The sequence below is a fragment of the Mustela lutreola genome, chromosome 17 (assembly GCF_030435805.1).
Source record: "Mustela lutreola isolate mMusLut2 chromosome 17, mMusLut2.pri, whole genome shotgun sequence".
Taxonomy (NCBI): Eukaryota; Metazoa; Chordata; class Mammalia; order Carnivora; family Mustelidae; genus Mustela; species Mustela lutreola.
Window position 1 is genome coordinate 15,500,971 of NC_081306.1, and position 24,723 is coordinate 15,525,693.

At 48.1% G+C, this 24,723-nt stretch overlaps 1 protein-coding gene across 7 annotated transcripts in view; it reads left to right on the forward strand.

Annotated features, from left to right (window-relative positions):
* Positions 1–24,723, forward strand: part of GRIN2A (glutamate ionotropic receptor NMDA type subunit 2A) — a 724,518-nt gene that overhangs the window by 345,361 nt on the left and 354,434 nt on the right. For 6 of the 7 annotated variants that reach the window (XM_059155289.1, XM_059155285.1, XM_059155291.1 and 3 more), the window contains 2 exons: positions 8,077–8,267; positions 9,678–10,109. In XM_059155289.1, the coding sequence (XP_059011272.1) occupies positions 9,696–10,109 (414 nt within the window). In that variant the 5' untranslated portion in view covers positions 8,077–8,267; positions 9,678–9,695. Of the gene's footprint in view, positions 1–6,607; positions 7,510–8,076; positions 8,268–9,677; positions 10,110–24,723 lie in introns of those variants that run through there. The other variant, XM_059155288.1, reaches the window with a different exon arrangement.

The window sequence follows — 24,723 nt, forward strand, 5'->3', positions numbered from 1 at the left end:
TGTACTACCCCAGAATTCTGTCCCACTGAATTTACTCTGATGCATCCCTACATTTACGTACTATTATTATTATTCACATTTTATGGATGAAGAAACGGAGGCACCGAGAGGCCAAGAGACTTACGCACAGTCATGCAGCTTTATAAGTTTAAGAGCCAGCGTTCACAGTCTGTTTCTCAATGTCTGGCTGACTCGTGAGTCCTGGATTCTGATCTTTGCCCCGTCAGTTGCTGATGAGCAATTCCGTGTGCCCCCCCCCCCCCGCGCCTTCCAGTTCTTTGGTCTCTTCTGTACAGTGCTGGCGTTGGACCCCATTCTCAATATGGGTTCATCAGAATCCCAGCATTCTTTCAGGAGCTGTGTGTGCGTGGGCTTGGAGCTGGGAGGGGGCGAGGAACCTTCCAGCCTCCTTCCCCTCTTTCAGCCTGGGATGGGGATCAAAGCACCGTTTTCCATTGCTCACACCCTGTGTGAGGTTTAATGAGAGAGGGATGGTATTCAGAAGGGGTTCTGCTGCTTAAGATAGAAGTTTGAGCCTTGGCAGTTACCGACTTGACATTCTTTTACCCTAGAAGAGGAGGAAAAGGAGCCCCAGAGAGGGCAAGGGGCCCATCGAAAGAGGTCCAGCAAATGGGTGACTTAGATGATGTAGTGGTTCCAAGTGCAGGTCCTGGAGCCTGACACAAACGGGCTCAAGCGCTAGATCTGCCCGGTACTACTTGGCGTTCTTGGTCAGAGGCAGCTCTTGACTCCTGCACCATTTCATTGCTGTTAAGTGCTCCAAGTGGGGTGGTAATGCCCCGTGTTCCTTCTCTGGAGAAAGAACTCAGTGACTGGGCCATCATCGTTCCTTCCCTGCCTCACCCCTAGCCCCAACCTCTAGCTCAAATGCTGCCCAGCATTTGGACCTGCCCAGTTAGATGCAGATACCAGGGCTGCCCAAGGACTTTGCCCACCTTAGGAAATAATTGTAGTGATTTTCCGTGGGGCAGCCTCTACTGGAGTATATGCCCCACAGAGTCTGTGCTCACAGATGGGGAAAGATAAATCCCGATGACAAGAAAACACAAATAAGAGTCTGTGTGTGTCCCGTAATACCTGTGTGGCCTTCAGCACCTTCCTTCGTGTCTCCAGGCTTCAAAGAACGGTATTGGAGGTTTGATGACCCCCATGGGCCTCTCCAGCTTTGAGATGGTATGCTTCAGTGATCCTCGGCACCAGGAAATATGACCTCTGTCCTTGGCAGTCAGACATTCTCCAAGAAGTCTTCTCCCTGCACGCAGACTCGTGAATCAGGCAGAATCATAATTGACTGAGTCTCCCTCTTTATCTGTGGGGTGCGTGGTGGGACGCTCTGAGTATTCCTGGCCTTGGGAAATTGGCCTCGAATGGTCTGGCTGCGTGCAGGGCTCACAGAGCACTGTCCCGAGGGTCAGATGCCAGAACACAGACGGAGCCATGTTTCCTAGTGAGCAGGGTGACTGGTTGTTGAGAGGTGACACACCTATTTGAATTCCTCCTCTCGGAAGCCCGGGTCGTTAAAAGGCTCGGGCTCGTTCACATCAGGCGCTTGACTCACTCTCTCCCTCTGTCCCTTCTCTTCTGTCTCACTCACTGTGGTGCCTTCACTTGATCCAGACCCTTGTGATTGGGCAGTGTGATCCCAGCTCCACTCACATCTCCCTTGCCCAGTAGGAAGCCTATGTGCTCCCCAGTGGCTTCCTGCATGTCTGCGCCCAGTGGACCCTGCAAGGGTGGGGAGTTATGAGTTTCATCCAATGATGGGTAAGGGGGTGAGTTAATACTGACCCCCAGGCCCCATTTCTTGCCCCCGAGTGGGATAACCCGGAGGTGTATTCTGTATAGTCTCAACTGGTCTTCAGCTGGATTGGGGCTAAGTTGACCCTCTTGGCGCCTCTCTTATGAACATGCCTTGTATTGACTTCCTCCTGTCTCACTTCCTCTTGTGCTTTCTAGATCACCTCCCAAACAAACTAAGGTTCTCAAATCCTCATCTTGGGGTCTGCATGAGGTATTGTGATTTATAATAAGAAATATGTAATTTGGTCTTTGTTCCTGTTTCTGGCAGGGAGCTCCTAAAACCCTTGGGATTTCCTAAGAGAAAGAGCAAAAGGTGTCTTTTGTTATGTGGTTTTTGGCCTGCACCCAAGGGTGGGGGCTGGTTGTCCGCCCAGTGGAGCCAACCACGTGATTAGAAGGTTGGACTGTTCGGTCCCATCCCTAGATCTCCATGGAGGGGAGACAGAGTGGAGGTGTCAACTCAGTCACCAGTGGCCAACGATTTAATCAATCGTGCTTACGAAATGAGGCCTCCATTAAACCCCAAAGGACAGGGTTTGGAGAGCTCCCAGATTGGTGAACACGTGAGACTCTGGGGGAATGGTGCATCCGGGGAGGGTGTGGAAGTTTTGCACTCTTTCCCCATACCTTGCTATATATGATAATCTTTAATCTATTTCTATGTATTTACATATCTCTAATCTATATGTATTAGATATATATCTAATATATGTAATCTCTTCATCTGGCTGTTGATTTGCATCCTTTAATATCTATCGCTCTAAGCCAATAATCTAATCTGTAAGCCGGTTTCCTAACTTCTGTGAGCCGCTCTAGCAAATAACTCAAACCCAAGGAGGGGGTTGTGAGAACCTCTGATTTATAGCCAGTCAGAAGCACAGGAAACAGCTTGGACCTGGCCGTTGGCATCTGAAGTAGAGGGAAGTCTTGTGGGACTGAGTGAGCTCTTAACCTATGAAGTCTGATGGTATCTCCATGTAGGGTCAGACAACCAGCTGGTGTCAAAGATTGCTTGGTGGTGTGGGGACCCCTCCCCCACTTTGGAATTGGGTACAGAACCCTTACCGCTCTTGGAGGGATCCATACTAAAACATACCCTTACACAACATTCGCTACAGCGCTGGGGGAGGGACAGTGATTTTACTCCCATTTTACTGATGAAGGAACTGAGGCCTGGAAAGGTTAATGACTTTCCTCAAAGTGGTAGAATGTACAATCATTCTTTTCTCAACGGTATGTTTTGGTGTCTCCCAAGCTCCCGTCTGATCTAAGGAGGACACTGTGTTGCACAGGTGAAGACCAACAACATCCAAAATCTTTTGCCGCTGTCTTAATTTCAGTTCTTAAGAATAGCAGTGGATTTGTTTAGAAAAAAACCTTAAGCTCTAATTAGAACTATTGATACCTGAATGGGTTATGGGAGCAGGTAAGGAGTTTTAGCCTTTTGAATAAGATATTATGGGAGGGTTAACTAGCATCTCCGTTGATCCCAAGGTCACAACCTTCAAAAAAAAGTTACAGAATCACTGAACATAAAATATGAAAGGCAGCTCTGAGGTCTTCACGGCTAGTGTAAACCTTTGTTTCTACTTATGGAACTGCTACCATGTTAAAGAGACAATCAAGAAGGGACCATGGTTAGCATGCAAGGTAGACTCACAGGCTGGAATTTTGAGGGATGGTGAAGGTAGATCACCATTGACAAAACAAAGACTAAAGTGGTGGCTGGGCTGGTGTTTCAGGGTTTTGGCCACCCTCAGTGTCTTTTTCACTCTCTCTTTCTCTCAGGATTGTATTATACTGCTTTGGAATCTACAAATCAAGCTTTGTAGAAAGCTTGATTTTTACACAGCAGACACATAAAACAAAAATTTTGGGTCCTGGTCCAAATCTTGCCTTTGGCCTCTTGTCTCACAGTACTAAAGTTAATTAGTCTTACTTTCCCCATATGCATAATAAAGGTTTTGGGCTCAGTCTGAAATTCTCAAGAAGCGTTCAGGGAAACATTGGTTTCACAGGATGACAGCAGCTATTCTGTGGAATAAAATAGGTTTCCTTGATCAATTTCTTCTGCAATATTGCTGGATTAATAAGCACATTCATCTACAGGACTTCTTCTAATGTAAGAATTCACTTTAAAGTGACTCAGGTAGGCAGAGTTCCCCAAACTTACTTAGAAACATAACACACACTACAAGATCATCTCTAACGGTCTTTCAGGTAAATGCTGCCATTCTTTATTCGTTTCCTTTGAGAATAGAGATATTAAGAAAAACACAATCAATGATCGGCTCATTTTACTTCTCTACTATAGACATGATACAGTGGTTGGTTTTTAACCACAGTGTTCATGTGCCTCAAAGCAAGTGGCAACCACGGGGGTCATTTCTTTAGTGAAGCATTTGAAGATAAATCAATCAGATTGAAAACAACGGAAACAGTTTGTTCCTAAAGACTAGACTAGGTAATTTCAGTCTCTTTAATGATGTGACTGGCAATAAAACCAATTGGCAAAATTGACTGCAGTATAGTGTGACTAGGGGCTCTTTTTTTTTTTTTTTCCTTTTTTCTTCGCACATAGTTTTTGTCAGCTTAGCTGCTATGAGGGTTTTTCTTTCTTCTTCTTCTTTTTTTTTTTTTTTTTGAAGATTTTATTTATTTATTTGACAGAATGAGAGAGATCACAAGTTGGCAGAGAGACAGGAAGCAGGCTCCCTGCTGAGCAGAGAGCCCGATGTGGGACTCAATTCCAGGATGCTGAGATCATGACCTGAGCCCAAGGCAGAAGCTTAGCCTACTGAGCTACCCAGGCACCCCTGCTATGAAGGTTTTCCATCTGAAAGTCTTGAGTAGCAAATCCTGCTCAGGGTCCTAAGCTCTGTAGTTGGTTTAGCTTTTGCAGACAACACGGGGTTCCTTGTGATGACTGTTACAGTCTCTACCTGCATGCTGGGGTTCAAGGTGTGTGACCCTAAATTGCTGTCCACATGGGGGAGGTGTCTAGCCTGGGGCAACTCTAACTGCCTGTCCTTCAGATGGAGGACTGTCTTCTTTCTGGATTCAGAAGAGACCACACCTGTTTGATCTACCTTTCTATGAGTCTGGTCATGAATGACTTCAAACTCTCCATGCCAATAATTGTTATCAAAGACTATTGTGGAGTCTGTGTTGATGTACAAGTATGGAAAGTATGGTGGGTTATTAAACAGGGCATCATCAGAGTCATCTCTGGGTTAAATCAAATACATATCCTTGGCTTCACCACTGAAGATTTTGATGGGGAAGATCTAAAAATGGGTGCAACCACCTGTATTTTAAAAAGTTCCATGAATACAATCCACATGGCCATCAGTAGGAGACTAGATACACAAAGTGTGGTTTATTCATATAGTGGGATGGTACTCAGCAACAACAAAGGAAAAGTAGCTGTTACATAGAGCAACATTGATGACTCTCCCAGACGTTAGGTTAAATGAAAAAAGCCGGTCACCGAAAAATGTACAACGTAGGATCCATTCGTATGAGGTTTGAAAATAAGCCAAGCTGATATATCACGTTAGAAAAAAATTGTGGTTTCTACTAGGGGGATGTGGGATTAACAACAGAGGGACACAGGATACTTTCCGAGAGTGATAGCAATAGTTTATAACTTTTTTGGGTTGAAGGTCTACACAGATGCTTATAATTTTAAAACTTGAGCTGAATTCTTAAGAGATGTATGTTTTATTGCACATAATTTATACATCCTTTAAACAAAAGAGCCTCATTTCCCTGGAAGTTTCCAAACTAGGGTCCTATACTTGTGTCAGAATCCAGGAAATGATCATCTTCACTCAATCCAGCTCAACCCAATTACAGCCTCAAGAAATGGAATGCTTCTCTGTTCTTTGCTGTCTTCCACACAACCCACCATTTTCATTTACCTTCCAGAATTTCTTCCATTCTTTCCATCTTTTGAATAATAAAACTCCAGAGAACTTAACATACAACAGCCAGCTTGATAATAAAACTATAGTTCTCTAAACTTTGTCCCTTTCCTGTCTCCATTCCAGTAGTCAGTATTCAGCATTCCTGGAAAGAGGCCCTTCCTTCTTAGGCCACCTTGTAGGGCCCTCGTGTTGTTTGAGCACCTACTATGTGCCAGATTTTGTTGGCTCCTTTACTAAGGCTATCTCATTTTCTTTCTGCAATAACTGTGAGAAATAGATATTTTTACTGTCTTCACTTTCCAGAGTAGCAATTGATAAGGGAAGATAAAGGTAGAGCAAGCCCAAAGGTGACATCAAACTAATGAGTGGAGATTGCAGGGTTAAAAAGTACAGTGATTACAAAAACCTCGTGTAATTTAAGGCCTCTTTCTTTCCAGGCCTTGAGGTAAGGAAAGTGGGGACCGAAGAGCTGGAAGGAGAGATACAGCTGAGTGTAAAGAGGGCAGAGTTCCTCACTGCACAATGTTTTTCATGCCCAATTGCCAGAATTCAAACCAGCCAGGCCTCAAAACACCCAGGCAGTCCCATGCTCTCTGGCTCACCCCTGCTGGTAGCTTAGAAGTGGCAGCCTCAGGGCGACTTTTGTTTGCTATAACTTAGAAAACAAGAAGGAAGCAAGTGGGGGATGTAGAGATGTCTTTACTTTTAGGATTCTGGCTCCCCAAGAGGAGAGGAGTGGGTTCCCTTCCGGGGGTGGCGATGCACTGGGAGAAGCACTGAAGCAGATTCTGTGGTGTGTGTGTGTGTATGTGTGCGTGTGTGTGTGTGTGTGCGTGTGTGTGTGTGGGTCGGCGCGCCTGTGCGTGGAGGGGGATTGCTGTACCCAGCGCGAGGCACTGGGGGAGGAGGAAGCGGTAGCAGAGATCTGAATAATTGATTCTTCAGCCGCACCAGACGCTCAGGAGCGGGCGGAAAGCGTGGCTTCAGCACCGCGGATAGCGGCACGCCGCCGCAGGCACCCCTTCGCCAGGCTACCGCCTATCGCTGCCGTGCGCTCCGGGAACCGGTGGCCGTGCTCCGCGCCGCCGCCGAGGGACTGCGGGGTCTGCCTCGGCCCGCCTCCGGGGAGGGCGGCTACGGGCGGGAGATGCTTTCACCCACTGGAGCTCCAAGCCTCTCTGACTGTCGCGGGGGCTGCTGCGTCTAGTCGACTGAGAACAAGTCCCTAAGTTGGCGTGGGGGCGCCCCTGCCTTCCTCCTCCTCTTCCTCCGAGGCGACCGCATCAGAAGCCCGCCCCAGAAGCCCGCTTTTGCCAGTGCTGTGAGCCAGGGTGGCTAGGCGCTTTCCGACTCCCGTCGGGAAATGAGGAGCTGAAAGCCTGGTGGCTAGCTGGCCCCGCAGCGAAGGGCCCAGAGGGAGCTGCTATCCTCCGCCCGCGCCTCTCTCTGGCGGGGACCGCGGGGATCCCCGGCCACACGCGCGCGCGCGCTCCCACACTCACTCACACACACACTCGCCCTCACACACACCACCAGCCCGGAGCCTGGGCTGCGGAGAGGGCTCTCGGGCGCGCTCAGAGGACCGGGCAGCTGCTGTCCGGAGTAGGGCTGGAAGCCGAGCTCCGGCTTTTGGAGGGAGGCGCCGCGGGGCTGGCCGGAGCATGGGGCTGGGTGAGCGCTGAGAGTCGGGGCCGCAGCCATCAGCCCTGGAGATGACCAGGAGCGGCCACTGCTGAGAACTATGTGGAGAGAGGCTGCGGTGAGTGCTGGCGCGGGACGCGGGGTCTGGGCGGCCCCTTTGAGGGAAAGACGGTGGGAGGCCTGAATAGGAGGGGGCGGCAGGACCGCAAGGGGGTCGTTGCGTGGAAATGATCGCACCTCCCTCGGGGATCCGGGACCGCGGGAGCCGAGTCCTTCCCTCCCCCTCTCCTGCCGGCTCATCGCAAACTCAGCCAGCCCCCCCCCCCCCATTCCCTCATCTTTTTCTCCCTACCCCCCTCGCTCAGCAGCTCCTGACCGAACAACTCCCAGCAGCCGGCACCGGGTGGTAGGGGGTGAGGGTGGAGATGCCTAGTTAGCTTCTCGTGCGTGGCCAACCTGGGGCTCCGGTTCTCCTGTGCGCCCCGAAGCGGAGATCTCCATATCGACCGCAGGGTCTGAGGATCCGCACAGGGGTCTTGGGCACTGAGCTTCAGCTCCCCCTCTCCGGTCTAGCCCCCTGTGCGCACAGGGGGCTGTCAGCATTGCGGACTGAGCCTGCCCCCCAGTGCCTTTTTCCCTGCCGGTAGGCTGACCCTGCCTTTCTGTCTCTTCTTCACCCCGATAGAGCCCTGCTGCAGAGCCTCCGGCTGGGATAGCCGCCCCCCGTGGGGGCGATGCGGACAGCGCGGGACAGCCAGGGGAGCGCGCGGGGGCCGCAGCATGCGGGAACCCGCTAAACCCGGTGGCTGCTGAGGCGGCCGAGATGCTCGTGCGCGCAGTGCGCCCCACTGCATCCTCGACCTTCTCCGGCTACAGGTACGTCCCAGCGGGAGACCTGGGCTCGGCCGGCTGGGGAAGAGGAAGACTCGACCGGAGAGAGAGCGGGAGAAGGATCAGGAGAGAGAGGGAGAGGAAGCGGGAGAGGGAGCATCTGTTAGCGAGGCGCGGGAGGAGCACCAGGGGGCGCTGCGGCTCCGTGCTCCGGGACGCTCACCCGAAGAGTGCCAAGGCCAGAACGAGTTCTCCTCAACTTCCCCTGGCTCCGGCAGCGCCGGGCCCGAGGGGCGCGCGCCTGGGCACGCGTGCACGACTGTGCTGATATTTGCAGGCACGCGCAGTTGTGCACCTAGCGCGATACATGTGTGTGCACCGACTGAGGACGTGTGCGAACTCCGGATGGCTGTGGGTACCGCTACGGCGGCCTGCGGCTGTGCGCAGAAACGCGCGCGTGCCTGTGAGGTTGTGCAGCCCACTGCCCACATGCCCTTACGACTTGGTAACAGGATTTGGGGTGGGAAGTCTGGGGAAGGGCTGTACAGTTCGCGTCCGTCGGAAAGCTGCTTAGGAGCCTACCTTTCCCCCCACGCACGTTCTCTGCCAGCTCCCACGCGCCGGCCCACGGGGTGGGGGGACGCGCCTTCCCTCCTCTCCGGGGTTCTGCATTGCACGCGGCGCGCGTGAGAGAGGGCGTGTGTGTGTGTGTGCGCGCGTGTGTGTGCAGGCGCGAGAGTAGGGGGCGGGCCCTGAGGCCCGCCTTCTGTTGAGTGGTTCCACGCGAGGTAGAGTGAACCCTTATTTCCCCCTAGGCACCCGGGACCCTGGGGCGCACGAGCGAGTGTCCTCACTCTCATGCACGGGGCCGGGGTGGGGGTTCCGGGTCTGCAGCGGGGGCCCTGTGGAGCCAGGTCTGTGCTGCGCCCCGCAGGTTCACAGGGGGCGGGGTCGAATAGCCTAGCGCGGGAGCGGGGCTGCGGAGTCTCAGCACCGCCTCCGCACACGGGGGCTGGTCTGTAGTTCGCTCCTCGTCAGCGGGGGGCGGGGTTGGTAACTTGGTCTGCACTAGGCAGGTGGGAGACGGGTGGATGGAGGGTTTGCTCTGGGCGCCCACGCTCAGGGGGCTCTGGTCCACAGCTAACTTGGGGATGTGGTGGGAGATGTGGGCAGAGTTACGTATGGAGAAGAGGCTGGAGACGGGGTGAGAAGGAGGTTGGATGCAAAGATGAACTTGGGGACGGACGGAGAATTAGCTCCGACGGGAGTTGTGGATAGAGTTGGGCGGAGGGATGTGGATGGCATCGGGAATGGGGAATGGAGGCAGGGACTCTGTGAGCTTGCTCCGGGGATGGGTGCCTTACCTGGCTCCTAGAGCCAGGGCCTGGGTCAGTGATCCCCTACCTCTAGAACCCTTGCTCCCTGTGGTGCTGACTCTCCCTCTCCACCTTGCAGGGACCGTAAGTGGCGACTATGGGCAGACTGGGTTATTGGACCCTGCTGGTGCTGCCGGCCCTTCTGGTCTGGCGCGGCCCGGCGCAGGGCGCGGCGGCGGAGAAGGGTACCCCGGCGCTGAACATTGCGGTGCTGCTGGGTCACAGCCACGACGTGACGGAGCGCGAACTGCGAAACCTGTGGGGCCCAGAGCAGGCAGCAGGGCTGCCCCTGGACGTGAACGTGGTAGCCCTGCTGATGAACCGGACGGACCCCAAGAGCCTCATTACGCATGTGTGCGACCTCATGTCTGGGGCGCGCATCCATGGCCTTGTCTTTGGGGATGACACCGACCAGGAGGCCGTGGCTCAGATGCTGGATTTTATCTCTTCGCAGACTTTCATACCCATCCTGGGCATCCACGGGGGCGCGTCTATGATCATGGCTGACAAGGTAAGTCGGAGAGGTGATACGCTGCCAGGACCCAGAAGTGTGCCATCATAACACAGCCTCCACAGGTCTTTGGGAGCCCCTGGCATCTGTTTTGATCTGAAAGAGTGTCGTGGTCCTGGTGAGAGCCAGGTCCTGCCTCTCCAACCCAGAAATGAATGGAAATGCATTTTTCCTTGGTTCCGAGAGTGGGGTACTCAGAGGCACTTTGGCTGTGCCAGGAAGAACTCAGAAAATGCAGATGTGTAATGTGTAATGGGGTGGTGGAACGCTTGGAGCTTTCCAAACAGTGCCCAGAGGTGATCCTGGGGATACTTGCAATGCTATGGCTCATGTTTCTAGAATATCAGCTTTACCCGATTTGTGGGGAAATGTCAATTTTTCCCTCTGTGGTAAGTGTCTAAAACTATTTTTAAAACGATTAAACGTGGGTATGTTACAGAATAGAATGCATAGTTTTTAGGTAAAGCACAAAAGGGCAGAGAAATGTCATGTTTCCACAGACTGTCTGCTGTTGGGGAAAATGGGGTAGAGGGTTTGAGAAGTCCTGGGCTAGAGGCACCCAGGAGGGTGTTCCTCTAAGGATTGAGTAGAGAGAACTGAGCACAGACCCTGAGCATGGAGGTCCTGGCATTTCCCTACATGTTCCGTGAGTGGGGCTAACAGGGGTAAATGGAGGGGTTGCCTCCCCAGGATGGGTTTTGGTAGGAAGTTGCAGAGTGTCCTAATGAAAGGTGTGTCCACATCTCTTGGCTTAGAATGAGAGATAAGGTCTTTCTGTGGACCCCCTGAGAGTATTGGTTTGGGGAAGAGTAGAGAGAGAGACTTCCAGACTGGAATGAGACGTTACGAGAGCCTGATTTGAGGGTCATGCAGAAGCCGAGGGACGGAAGAGGGCCAGAAGGGAGAACCAAAGTAAGGAAGGAGAAAAAACTAGACTCATGGGTGCACTGTATCTCGAAGCCCCACGGAAGGACTGGGGTGGGGTAGGAAGGAGAGGAGGGGGTGCTTGGCCTCGGATGCCATGGTCCCCAGCCCTGAGAGCATCTTGGAGTGTGTTCCTTAGATAGCAGGAGACATCCACATGGAGCAAGCAGACATTTGTCAGGGCACTTTCTTTCTGACGCTCTCAAAGCACTTTTATATTCATCAAATCAGATTCTGCCTCTGCCTCAGCAATTCCCACCAGCTCCTTTGGGAACCGTATTAATTCTTTCAGGTCTCCTGGGCTGCAGCACATTCAGCCGAAGTATACAACCGATGCAGTATCTTATTAAACATTCATTTTAACTGGTTTGCAGCCTAGCAGAATTTCTACGTGTGGCTGAGCCTTTTCCCAGCCACCTCTCGGTTTTGGGGGGGCTCCTTTCTTGGATGAAATAGAGTAGGGAACAGGTGGCCCTGCCACTAATTTCTCAAGCTGGGAAGGGTCTTGGAGTCTCTTAGATCATCCTACAACTTTCAGATGAAGTGCCTGAGGCACGGGGGTGTGTGGGGGGCAGATAATGACTTGGCTGGGCCCACATGGTGGGAAACGGAACTAGATCTCAGTGTTTTGTTCTCCAGCTGTGATCTCACATTCCAGCAAATTAAGCCTATGCTCTAACATTGTCATCCTATCTTCAAGAGGGTCAGGGAATTAGTCTCATTTTATAGGAGGTTCTAAGCCATGGAGAGGTGCAATGAATCAGAGCCTAGGGCTTGTGCGTAAGGAATGACCGACCCTCTGACGAAGGCATGAAGAAGAACTACAGTTTCTAGCAGGGGTTTGGAGTGTGATTTGGGGATCTGAAGTTTTGACCAAAGAAGCAACATGCAAAAGACAGTAGCCATGTTGAAAGTGAAATTAATGGATTGATTAGGGCCAGCATAATCTGCGGGGACATATGGTGAAATCTGACTTGGAGAAGGAGTCTTGAGGCTGGGAGGGATGAGCTGGCAGGTGTGTGGCTCAGGCTCTTACCTGACTTACCCATTGGCCTGGAGGCAAAGGAGCAGGAACAGAGAGTGGGCTCATAGTTGAGCACTTGTTTGATATACAGCTACCCTGCCCACTGTGAATGTCAGGCTTGGACCTACTGGACCAGCAGCTGCTCCTTCCTTAAAGGAGTATTAGAAGGGGAGTTTTGAGGGTATGGGCAGAAGCATCCTCCTCTTCTGTAGAATGAAGCTGCCTAATGGGGATTGGACAAGAGCATGACCCCATTGAAGAGTACAGAAGGAAAAGGGAATCAGGAAATGGCAAGAGAAAGATGAGAAAGGACATTTTCAGAGAATCAAGATTAGAGAGAGATTTAAAAGCTGACAAAGAGAGGAAGGAAATATACATTGGTTCAAAGATGGTGAAGAGAATTGGTTACTCCTCATTATCGTTGGGGCTTTCCAAGTTGGTCTTAATTGCAGGGAATCAAAGAAGTTAGCGCAGATAATGTTGGGGTATATGTTGGGCCTCACGTGTGGGATGAGCAGGTGATGTTGAGTGGAGGTGGGTTAAAGAGTGGTATTTTGAGAAACTTGGATGTGTTAAAAAAGGGAAAGAGATTGTCTGAGATGTGAACAGCCCTTCCTTCCATTAGTAGCACATCTAGTTGGCTTGTGCCTTTACCACCTGTTTTTTGGGAGCTGAATGCTGAATGCAGTTTGTTTGGAAGAAGCAGCCATGAGATGTTGCCTAAAACTTACCTTGAGTGGTTGAGTGTGCCCATGGTGCCGTGGCCACAAAGTCTGCATCTCCCCAAAGGGAAAAGGCCTTTCTGTCTTCCCCTAACATGATGTTCATTTGGTAAAGCCCAGAACATACTTGTGTTTGTTTTCACTTCCAAATTGGTAACATGATAGTTACTAGTGTCCCTGTGGACAAGAATGGTAGTTAATTTGATTATCAGGTAAATTGAACACACACACCCCCACCCACCCTGCCACACACACACCATTTTTACCTTTCCTTCAGTCTACTTAACCCAAGGAAAAAAAGAACAAAGCCTTATAATAATGGAAATGTGTTAAGTGGCACATTTTTGTGGTGTTAATTTACAAGACAGATGTTAATGTTTCCTTCTATCAATGGGTGGTCTTGAAATATAATTAAGTTAGAGGTGAAAGTAATGGTTGCTGTAGAGATACAGTTCTACTCTTATCTTGGTTTGGCCATTTTGATCCTCTCCAAATGGAATACATTCTTGTTGCTGCAATAGTCCCTAATACATCAGGCATATGCCCTAGACGTTCACATTTCTGCTCAGTGTCCTCACATCCTCGACCCTCTTCTCCACTTCTAATGGCTCTTTGGGGAAAAGGCAAGGCTTGCTTAGATTTTAGCTACATCTGTCCATGAACTTTGTTTTATATGACATTTCTATCCATACCTCATCTTCTCTGCTAGAATGTAAGTTCCTTGAGGACAAACCTTTTTTTTAAAAAGTGTGTTTATGTGTATTTGAAATAATGAATACTCTCTCTCCCAGTTTATAAACCTAATGTTTCACTGTGGACTGCTTAGAAAGTATATTAATGTTTAAAGAAAAAATAAAGTTCTCCTCTCTAAGTTCTGTCACCAGCGTAACCACAGTTGGACACGTGGGTCTATTTCCTTCTGAGCTCTATTTAGTTACTTATCAGTTCAGGATTATACTGCATATATGGGATTTTTTTTTTTTTTTTTTTGTACTTTGCACTCTGTGGGCTTTTTTTAGTCAGAAGATCCAGGGTTTTCTTTAATTCCGGAAAAAATCTCAGCCATTATGTTTTGGATCTTTCCTCTCCAACATTTTCTCTGTTCTCTCCATATGTAGTTTCTTTTTTTTTTTTTTTTTTTTTTTTTTTTTTTTTAAAGATTTTATTTATTTATTTGACAGAGAGAAATCACAAGTAAGCAGAGAGGCAGGCAGAGAGAGGAGGAAGCAGGCTCCCTGCTGAGCAGAGAGCCCGATGCGGGACTCGATCCCAGGACCCTGAGATCATGACCTGAGCCGAAGGCAGCGGCTTAACCCACTGAGCCACCCAGGCGCCCCCCATATGTAGTTTCTTGATCCATCGTCCAGGTATTTTTTTTTTTTTAAAGATTTTATTTATTTATTTGACAGAGATCATAGGTAGGCAGAGAGGCAGGCAGAGAGAGAGGAGGAAGCAGGCTCCCTGCTGAGCAGAGAGCCCGACGTGGGGCTCGATCCCAGGACCCTGGGATCATGACCCGAGCTGAAGGCAGAGGCTTAACCCACTGAGCCACCCAGGCACCCCAATCGTCCAGGTATCTTAAATTAAACTTTTTTTTTTTTTTTTTCCCAGTTCTCTGTCTCCCTGTGCAATGTTTGGGAAGGTTTCCTTAGTTCTGTATTCCAGTTAACCAGCTCTTTTATTTATTTTATTTTATTTTTTTTTTATTTGACAGACAGAGATCACAAGTAGACAGAGAGGCAGGCAGAGAGAGGGAGGAGGAAGCAGGCTCCCTGCTGAGCAGAGAGCCCGATGTGGGGCTCGATCCCAGGACCCTGGGATCATGACGAAAGCCAAAGGCAAAGGCTTAACCCACTGAGCCACCCAGGCACCCCTAACCAGCTCTTTTTATTTGTACCTGGTCTCTTATTTTGCCTCTCTGTTAAGCTTTTTTTTTTTTTTTAAGATTTTTATTTATTTATTTATTTGACAGAGATCATAAATAGGCAGAGAGAGAGAGAGGGAGGAGGAAGCAGGCTCTCTGCCAAGCAGAGAGCCCGATACGGTGCTCCATCCCAGGACCCTGGGAACATGACCTGAGCTGAAGGCAGAGGCTTGAACCCAGTGAGCCACCCAGCCTCCGTTAAGCTTTTAATTTCAACAGTAGTTCATCTTATTTCCAAGATGAATGATTGGCCCCTTTTTATACCTCCTTGCTTTTTTTTGTTTTATAACAAAACTCTTTTTCACTTTGTGAATGTAAATCCTTCCTCTGTCCCTTTGAGGATTAGAGGGGAAAAATAAAAGGACTGAAAAGTTCTTCTCTGATTGCTTTAGCGTCTTTGTTTCTTCAGGTATGAATTCTTTCATTTTGTAGATTCTGATCATTGGATGTCCTCATATGTCCTCTGATTTTTGTTTGTGAATTTTTAAGGTGATTTTATGATTCCCTCTGCCCTTTGTCTGCAAGGATAGTAAATCTCATGTCAACAGCTAAGCTTAGAGCTTTCTCCCTGTTCTATACATCCTTTCATGCAGGCTTGGATCTCAGTCTAATGTAAGTTGCTTCATTTTGGCTCCTTGCCACAGACAGGGGCATCCTTTTTGGCCATGATTCCTAGCAGCATGATTCTGGGTACAGTTTTGCCTCTTACCCTGGGTAGATGTTGGGGCCTCTGCTTCCATGGCTCATTTTGAACCCATCCCCCATGAACCATGTGACTTTGATTCCTACGTGAAATTGTAGAGTCCCATTCTTTTGATTCCCTTATTTTCAGTGAGTCCTCTTCATTTTTGATCTGTGATTCCCTTTTCCTATTTCCAAGCAGTACTATGTAAATTTTAAAACATCTAAAGATTTATCTATAAATTCTATGTCTTAGGAGAAGAGGAAGTTTACTGAGGGTGTTCACTCTGATTTTGACCCAGTTATATTTCACGTCCTGCTTTTATTTTTTTCAAACTTGATTATGTATTCATGGAATTTTCCCTTATTATTAAGTAGACTTCCCAAATGTTATTTTATTATTATTATTATTTTAAAAATAATTTTAAAAATTATTTATTTGACAGAGGAAGAGAGAGTGTGTGTGCACAAGGAAGGGGAGTGGCAGGCAGAGGGAGAGGGAGAAGCAGGCTCTCTGCTCATCAAGGAGCTTGATGTAGGACTCAAGCCCAGGACCCTGAGATCATGACCTGAGCTGAAGGCAGACGCTTAACTCACTGAGCCACCCAAGCGCTCCTCAAATATGATTTTAAAGGGCTGTGGAGTATTCTGTTTTTACCACATTCATTGAAACTAATATTTCTATTTTTCCACCTTTAGTAAGGTTGATTTCTGGTTCACCTGTGTGTTCTTCTTGGCACCTTGTGCTGATCTTGCCCTTTGCATTTGTTTCTTGGTAAATGTTTGTTGACTGAATGAATCAAGGTGTTGGTTCTGATGCCAGCTTGCTCCAGTTTCCAGATGAACTTGCCACACTGTGGTTTAGGGCTTTCTGTGCAGTGTTGGTTCCCTAAATGCCGGTTGATGTCATGGGTGTGTGCCAAGTCTCCTCTTACTCTCTCATGGGCAGATAATTACTAGCCACCATTTAGATTAACAGAAACTGGGGGGTTCCATACAAAAGGCCTGGATGGTGCTGCTGAGTAATAGGTCATCAGCAGGAGGTGGAACTTTCTCTTATAACCTGGCAGCTCCCGAGTTTGGCTTTGAGTGAAACACTGAAAGCTCATGGGAAGGGCAGACATGCACATGGCAGTATTGGTGGAGCCCACTCAGCCCCTGCCATGAAGGCATCAGGTAGTTCCTGAGAGAGTGGGGAGGCCTATCTTTAGCCTTTGCGATGAGGCATGTCAGATGCAATCATCTACTCCTCCTTACGTAAGTCATCGGAGAGCAAAAGGCATCACCCTGAGAGGATGACTAACTTCCCAAGTGGCCCTTGGAGTCATTGGTAATCACCTGGACTCTGGATAGCTGTGTTCTGGTGGGTTCGGAGGGGGCAGTGTGTATGTTCTTTATGGTAGCCCCAGGTGGGAAATGCTTCTCTGGATGGAGTGATGGAGGGGGGAGGGAGGGGCGGAAAGGGAGAGAGAGTGAGAGAAGAGAAGAGAAATAGAATCTTGGGTTTGTAGCATAGAGTGATGGCTTCGGTCAGGCCATCATCAAAATAAGAGATTATAATGTTATTAGCAGGTGTATTTTGCTTGTCCTGCACTGCCTGTTTATTATTCAAATTTGACGGCTTGCCAGCATTAACGTTAGGAGACGTCGCGGTTTTTAAGAAATCCGAATTTCGTGCTTTATTGGAAAAAATCAGCAGGCTGGGGAACACCGGCCCCATCTCTCCCCTTGGCAGCCAGCGGCTGGGTGGAGGTGACTGGCACCCCACCCCCTAGGGCAGGTGCTGTTCCTTTGTTCATTTCTCCTCTTGCCCACTTGACTCATTCATGTTAGAGACCTGGCCCTGAAGGCGTTGGGGTTTGAGATCCCCCATGCAGGTGAAGAGCATAGCTGGTCTTTATTAAGAAAGCCTTCCCCTGGCATTCTCCTTCTCTTCCAGGGGCTACTTCTTGGTAGGTGGCAAATTCCTGATGGGCACGTGGCCAGGCTGCTGTGTTCCCTGCTGCCGTCACTAATCTGCTGTAGCATTTCTGAGCCCACAGGCCTTAGACCCTTCTCAACACAGTACTCCACGAAGCCCCTACCAAGCAACTTGAGTCCGAAGGCCCCAGAAAACCTTGCACAAAGGGTTCGAGGACCTATATTCCGTTTCCAAATATAGTATGACCTGGAGAAAAGCCCTTTACCTTTCTGGGCCTTGGGCTCTCCTGCAAAACAAGGGTTGGAGTGGTATCATCTCTAAGGCCTATTCCAGCTCTGAAAATTTTTTCACCTTCAAGAAAAGACCAACAAGTAACATCCCACAAAGTGAGCAGTGGTTATCTTTGAGTGGTAGACTCGTGGCTACGTCAGTCTTTGAAGAAATGTCATTCCGGCATGGTGAATAAGTTAAACCTTTGAGTTAGGTTGTCTGAGTTGAAATTCAGGCTTTCACTTACCAGCTGGGTGATCTTGGGGACACCCCTCAAAGGCTTTGGGCCTCAGTGTCTTTTGTTTGTTTCTGACCCCAGCCTGACCTCAGTGTCTTCATGTTCCAAACAGAGGCAGAAATAGTACCTACTGGGGCACCTGGGTGGCTCAGTGGGTTAAGCCTCTGCCTTCGGCCCAGGTCATGATCTCAGAGTCCCGGGACTGAGCCCCGAGTTGGGCTCTCTGCTCAGTGGGGAGCCTGCTTCCTCCTCTCTCTTTGCCTCTCTGCCTGCTTGTGATCTCTCTCTCTCTGTCAAATAAATAAATGAAATCTTAAAAATAAAAAAAAAAATAGTACCTACTTCATAGAGTAGCTCAGTGCTTGGCTCATAATAAGTATTTACTCCAGGAATGCTCTTGGTGTTGTTCCTGTGTTTTGTAGCATTTATTTTTGTCAAATGTGTATGTGCTTTGTAATCACTAGAGAAATGATGAAGGGCCATGTAGGGATATGAAAGTGGGGATGAATCCCTGTAGAACTCTGAGAAGTGGACAGTCCAACATGAACTGACGCACATTTCCTTGATATGAACATGAAGAGGAATATGAATTTCCTGGGACAGCCAGGTGCTTTTAGTTCTGCACACTTGCTGGGGGTTTTATCCTGGCAAAGTAAAGGCAAATGTTGCCAGTGCAGAAGTGACCTCTAGAGGAGCCGGTCTCAGGGAGCTTTGCAGTAAATAACTCCCCTGATCAGACCTTATGTTTGCACCCGGGCTTAGGGCTTCAGGGTGTGGACAGACACAGTTTTTCATTTTGTCTCTGCCAAGGATAAAACAACTCAGTGATAGCCCAGGGAACCTGGCAGCCCCCGAGGTATTTGATTAAAGAATCCTTACATGGTTCTATTTACGCTCTGATTTCATTACCTTCTTAAGTTAATGATTGTGAATCCAGCTGGTTTAGACAAGGGGCTTAGTTTCAAGAGGGACAATAGATTTTTATGTTAATAGTTTGGTTGGCTTATCCAGATTGGTTAAGATGTTGGTTGATGGAATTAGAATTCAGGACTGTCTTTCCGGATTGAAGGGAGGGACCCATGCTACAGGGTGCACTGGAGGACTTCAGAAGAAATGGTACTCTTGCAGGAAGGGGGAGATGTAGCTTCTAAACCTGAGAATGATTTTTGCAAGGGTCATGAACTGGGGGACTGCCTGCTGCATCTGCCTCAGAGAGACATTAGTATTTTATTTCACTAATATACTATTTAAAATGCTTGAATTTCAATGCCCTTGCTCCCTGTTATCTCCCATCTGTCCAGATTCACCCAGTTATGTTAATTGCATGGTCTCTGCGAGCATTTGAGATTGTGATCTCCAATCACAGGGATTTTGTTTATTTGCTTGTTTTAGACCAGATGCACAGCAGATTCTAGGTAGTGAGATGGCCCGTAAAAAAGTGAAGGCCACATTTCTGCAAATATAATGTCAAATCAAGGGAGATAATAGCCCCATTATACCTTTTCTATTGTTAGGAGTGTTTTTAGCTGCAAGTAACAGAATGTTTGACCAGTCGTGGTTTAAACAATTAAGACACATTGTTTTTTTTGTTTAACTAGGAGCCTGATTTAGTGACAAGGTCTGATTTAGTGACTCAGTAACCCATCAAAGACTCAGGTCCTTTCTATTTTTGTATTTTGCCTCTCTCAGTGATTGTTTCCTCTTGGTCACAAAATGGCTGCTTCTGTACCAGCCATCACATCTTCATAAGCCAGCATTCAAAAAGGGGGAGAAGAAGCTTTCTTCTAGGCCCTCTCTTTTTCCATTAGAGTTGATGTCCCCTTACATATCATTGGCCAGAACTGGGTCCCATACCAACCCTTGAACATCACTGGAAAAGTTCAACAGTCAAGATTCTGTTTCAAGAATGGATAATTGCCAACAATGCAAAGATTGCTGCTATTAGCAGGGGTGTAGAAGCAATGGCTAAGTGGCATAACTGATGATGTCTCCAGCAACACAAAACACCATGATCTGTAGACTTGACTTTGTTTTGGGGGATGATATTTAAAGATGGATGTTGGAAAACTACAGTGCGTCCTGGGTCAGGGCCTTCAGGATTGCATGGATCTAAATGACTTATAGGAAGAGTCTCAGAAGAAAATATTTAGAGAGGTCCAGCCTGGAGAAGTCTCAGAGACGACAGGAGAGATGGGCTGTTATGGGGTAGAAGGCTTAGTCTTATTTTTTGTTTTTATTTTTTGGGGGAACAGAGCTAAGGCCAGAGGATGAAATTATCAGGGATAAAGTTCCAGCTTGATGTGAGGGCTAAGCTTTGGCCATTAGGTCCTACCGCAGGCCGTGATGTTTCATGGAACAACGTCTGTCAGATGTGGCTGAGCCGAGAGTGACTGCCCGTCTATCAGGAGTGGGGCAGCGAGTTGGACTCCTAGTGGCAAGATTGGATTGGGGTCACCTCTGAGGTTCTTTCTAACTCAGTCACTCTGCACTTCTCAAATCCTTGAATTTTTTTTTTTTTTTTTTTTTTTTTAAATCCCCAAGTCCCGGTACTTTAGGCCCTTGGATTTGGCTGAAAACCCACATCCTCACTTTCTGCAAGCGTGTGAGTAATTCAGTATAAATTTGCCCGGCATGGGGGAGGAATTTATGATCCCGGCACCATCACCTCAAATCCCCAAAGGACTTTACATCATCTTGAAGGGTAGACGGTATTTGAAAAGCAGAAAACCTATGTATATATCAAGTCACACACACATATATAAATATAAACATAAGTAGGTCAGCCGGCGTCATATTTACTAGTGGGAATGCTTTTGGCTAAGAAGTACAGCTACCAAAGACAATGTTTAGAATAATTGCCAGCAATCTTCAAACGAGGAGTTTTGCTACTGCATCCAATTAATGTGATTACTTCCTGAAGTATATTCATGTTTTTGTACACGTTGTTGTATAAGGATACTTTCATACTCTAAAGAGAGAGAGCCAAAGCCTCTCTGAATTTCCAGTTGTCAATTTTTTCTTTCTTGTCTGTTGTCCCCACTGCATTTTGCATTTCCTTATGGCAGTAATGGCTCCGGATGGTAGTCATTAAGTTTACTTACTTCCTGTGTCTCTTCATATCTCCCAAGGGAAAAAAAAATCCAGAATTGCTTTCCAAACGCTCTGTCTTGGCATTCCAATTTTACAATGTTCCAGGTGATGGAAATGGCTCTCTTCTAATTATTTATTTATTAGAAGTAGGTAAAAAAAAAAAAAAATCCAAGTAATTATAATACAGAATTGAAGAGAAAGAATATTTGCTCAATTTGTGCATGACAGCCCCTCAGACGTGTTCCTCTCTGTGGAGGTGACCCTGTGACCCATTCAAGGAGGAAACACGACATGGGAGTGGCAGTTTGTCACCATCTGTAATTTTTGCTGGAGTTGGTATGTTCCGAGGATCTTTTCTTCTTAAGTCTCACTGAGGTGAGAAGACATCAATCATTTCCCCTTGGTCGCCAGCTGTGCTTGTTTCCCCAAAACAAAATAAAAACTCACTCACTCTAGAATATAAGGTGACTTCTTAAAATCACTGGCACCTCAAAGCTAGGCCCACATACTCACCCAAGGAATATAAAATAATCTGGAGTGAGTCAGGGAGGGAGTCATGATCATTTTATATACTAATGAAAACTATGGACCCTCCCCACCACCACCCATCCCCCACCGAGGAATACACGTCCAGAAACACGCATGGCTCATTCGCGTGCAATTGTTGGGGGTCCACAGATTCTCTGAAACCCATTCATCGACCTCTTTGGAATTGATTTATTTATTGGCTCATTAATAGGTTCATTCTTCAAACATTTATTGAGCCTCTACCCTGTGCCAGAATGCTCCGCAGCTGTATCTGTGATCACGTTATCTGCTTTGATGTGCATCTAGCTGGAGGAGGTGGGCAGGTAGAGCCCAGAGTGATGCATCTGGGATTGGGGTAACTCCGGCGATTGGGGAGGGGGGATGTGGGAATCTAGCAGAGGGGGCAACTCATCCAGAGCTGGGAAGGCGGGGGCATGTCGGAGAAGGTGCCCTGGAGGGCTGTGGTCTAGAGTCGCGTTTGAGGACTTGGGGCCAGAAGAGGCTGGCCTCCCACGCGTCTGCCCCTGCAGGTCCCAACCGTCCGCGGCGGGAGAGGGTGAGCTGCGGAGGGTAAGAGACTGGCTCACGGAAGCCCCAGTGCCGGCTCACAATCCAGGCCTTTCCCTCCCCTTGCCGTGTTCCTCCAGGCTGCCAGCCCTGACTGTTGTTTTGAAAGCTCCTGAATTTTCCTCTGGATGGCAGTTCTCACAATCAAAACATTGAGCTTTTCGCCGATTTCTGTTTTGTTGTCACAAATGGCTGGATGTCTCCTGCTCTATCTTGTCTCTTCCAAATCAGGAAACTCTAGCCAGAAAGAGTGAGCGGCACTTGAAATCCATATTGTCTTGCATGTCTGTAGTCCAAGGGCTGGAAAGCAACATATTTTTCTAGACGAATTGTTTTAAAGCTATTTGTCGGACCGAGGAAACGTAATATCGGTTGACTTGGGTGAATGGAGCCAGAACACGGGGAGAGGGCACTGAGCTCAAGAAACTGACAGGTTTGCTGGGGCCCCGGTGCCAGGTGGCCGGCAAGGCTCCCACCCCCGGGGTTCTGAAAGAGGCAGCGCCCCCTACCCTCCCAGCACCCCCCCGCCTCTTCCCGCACCATGAAGACCCAAACTTCACGGTCCAGTTGCACTGGAATTAATTGCCGTTGGTCTTGCCCGGGTTAATTGATACTCATTTTTGGTACTGTTTTTCATTCCTTATTTTTTTCTTTCCTTCGTAAAGCTCTTTGGCAGCATTCAAAGCAACACTTTTACCATGAAAAATTCCAAACACATCCAAAAATAGAGACAATCCTGTGAGCCCTCCCGTCCCGATCTCCTGCCTTCAACAGTTACCAAAGCATGACTGCTGTTGTTTCAACTCTAGCCCCCCCGGCGGGGTCAGACCTGGTGCATTTCACCTACAAATATGTCAGTATACGTCTCGGCTAACATGGAAGTAGTCTTACGGATGTAAGTTGAGGGCATGTGAGAGATGGAAAGACCTAGAAAGAAAATAAACATCCCCTCTGACATCACCAACCGCAGGCAGCGGCTGTCGGCATTTTCGTGTGTTTCCTTCTAGTCTTTTCTGTACCCGCTCTATAAGCATATACACGTATCCGTTATATAATTGCATGTTTGCCTTCTGACTTACTTCCCGTTCCCTCATGAGCATTACAGATTACTTGTTAGCATTTTTACCAGCTACCTTTTCTTTTTCTTTCTTTTTTTTTTTTTTTTAAGATTTATTTATTAGACAGACAGAGATCACAAGTAGGCAGAGAGGCAGGCAAAGAGAGAGTGGGGAAGCAGGCTCCCTGCTGAACAGAGAGCCCGATGTGGGGCTCGATCCCAGGACCCTGGGATCATGACCTGAGCTGAAGGCAGACGCTTAACCCACTGAGCCACCCAGGCGCCCCTCCTGCTACCTTTCCCATTCTGTGGACACATTGTGATTTCCTTCATAATTTAGGTTTCTTCACTTTTTTTTTGTTAAAAGCAACACCTCAGTGAGCATCTTCACAACAAAATGTCTGAGTTGCAGATTACTGAGGTTTATTTGTTTTTTTTAAGATTTTATCTATTTAGGGGCGCCTGGGTGGCTCAGTGGGTTAAGCCGCTGCCTTCGGCTCAGGTCATGATCTCAGGGTCCTGGGATCGAGTCCCGCATCGGGCTCTCTGCTCAGCAGGGAGCCTGCTTCCTCCTCTCTCTCTCTCTGCCTGCCTCTCTGCCTACTTGTGATCTCTGTCTGTCAAATAAATAATAAAATCTTAAAAAAAAAAAAAAGATTTTATCTATTTATTTGACAGACAGAGATCACAAGTAGGCAGAGAAACAGACAGGGGGTTGGGGGAAGCAGGCTCCCTGCCGAGCAGAGCCCGATGCAGGACTCGATCCCACGACCCTGGGATCATGACCTGAGGCGAAGGCAGAGGCCTTACCCCCCTGAGCTGCCCAGGTACCCCCTGAAGTTTTTTTTAAGGAATTTTTTTTTTTTTTTTTTTTTTTTTTAAGAGAGAAGCAGGCTCCTCTCTGAGCAAGGAGCCCAATGCAGGACTCGATCCCAGGACCCTGGGATCATGACCTAAGCTGAAGGCAGCAACTTAACTAACTGAGCCACCCAGGTGTCCCTTTTTTAAGGATTTTATTTATTTATATGAAGGGGGGAAGAGCAGAGGGAGAGGGATAAACGGACTCTCCACCAAGTGCAAAGCCTTATTCAGGGGGGAGCCCGATCCTGGGACCCCAAGGTCATGACCTGAGCCGAAGTCAGACATTTAACTGACTGAGCCACGCGGGCACCCCAAATTATGGGTTTTGAATTGAATCCGATGTCTGAAATCACTGCGTCCCTGGTCACGAAGAATTTTAAGGCTCATGAGCCATCATGCTAATTGGTTTCTGGAAGGATTGCACCCCTGGACACTTTGAGTAGCTATGCTGAAGTCCCTCCCTCACCTACCTGTGGCCTGCCTTGGAAACAAAAGTTGTCCCGCTTGGTTCCATGGAAATGGTACCTCATTGTCTTAACGTGCGTCCCTTTCATGGCACCAGCTGCGGAATCTAATTTAATTTAGCCAGACTTCTACATTCCTAGGTGTTGCACATCTTCACCTCTCTGATACCTCTCATCGTGTAAGTGGAAAACCTCAGAAAATGATGGATTCTGATATAAAGTACGGTGAAATAATTTGAATTCCCAAAAAATAATAAATATTTTGAAGCCTGGCAGGGAGTTCTGTGATTATTCATTCTTAGTCACCAGGCATCGCTCCGCCATTGTGTCTGTATCAATGTTG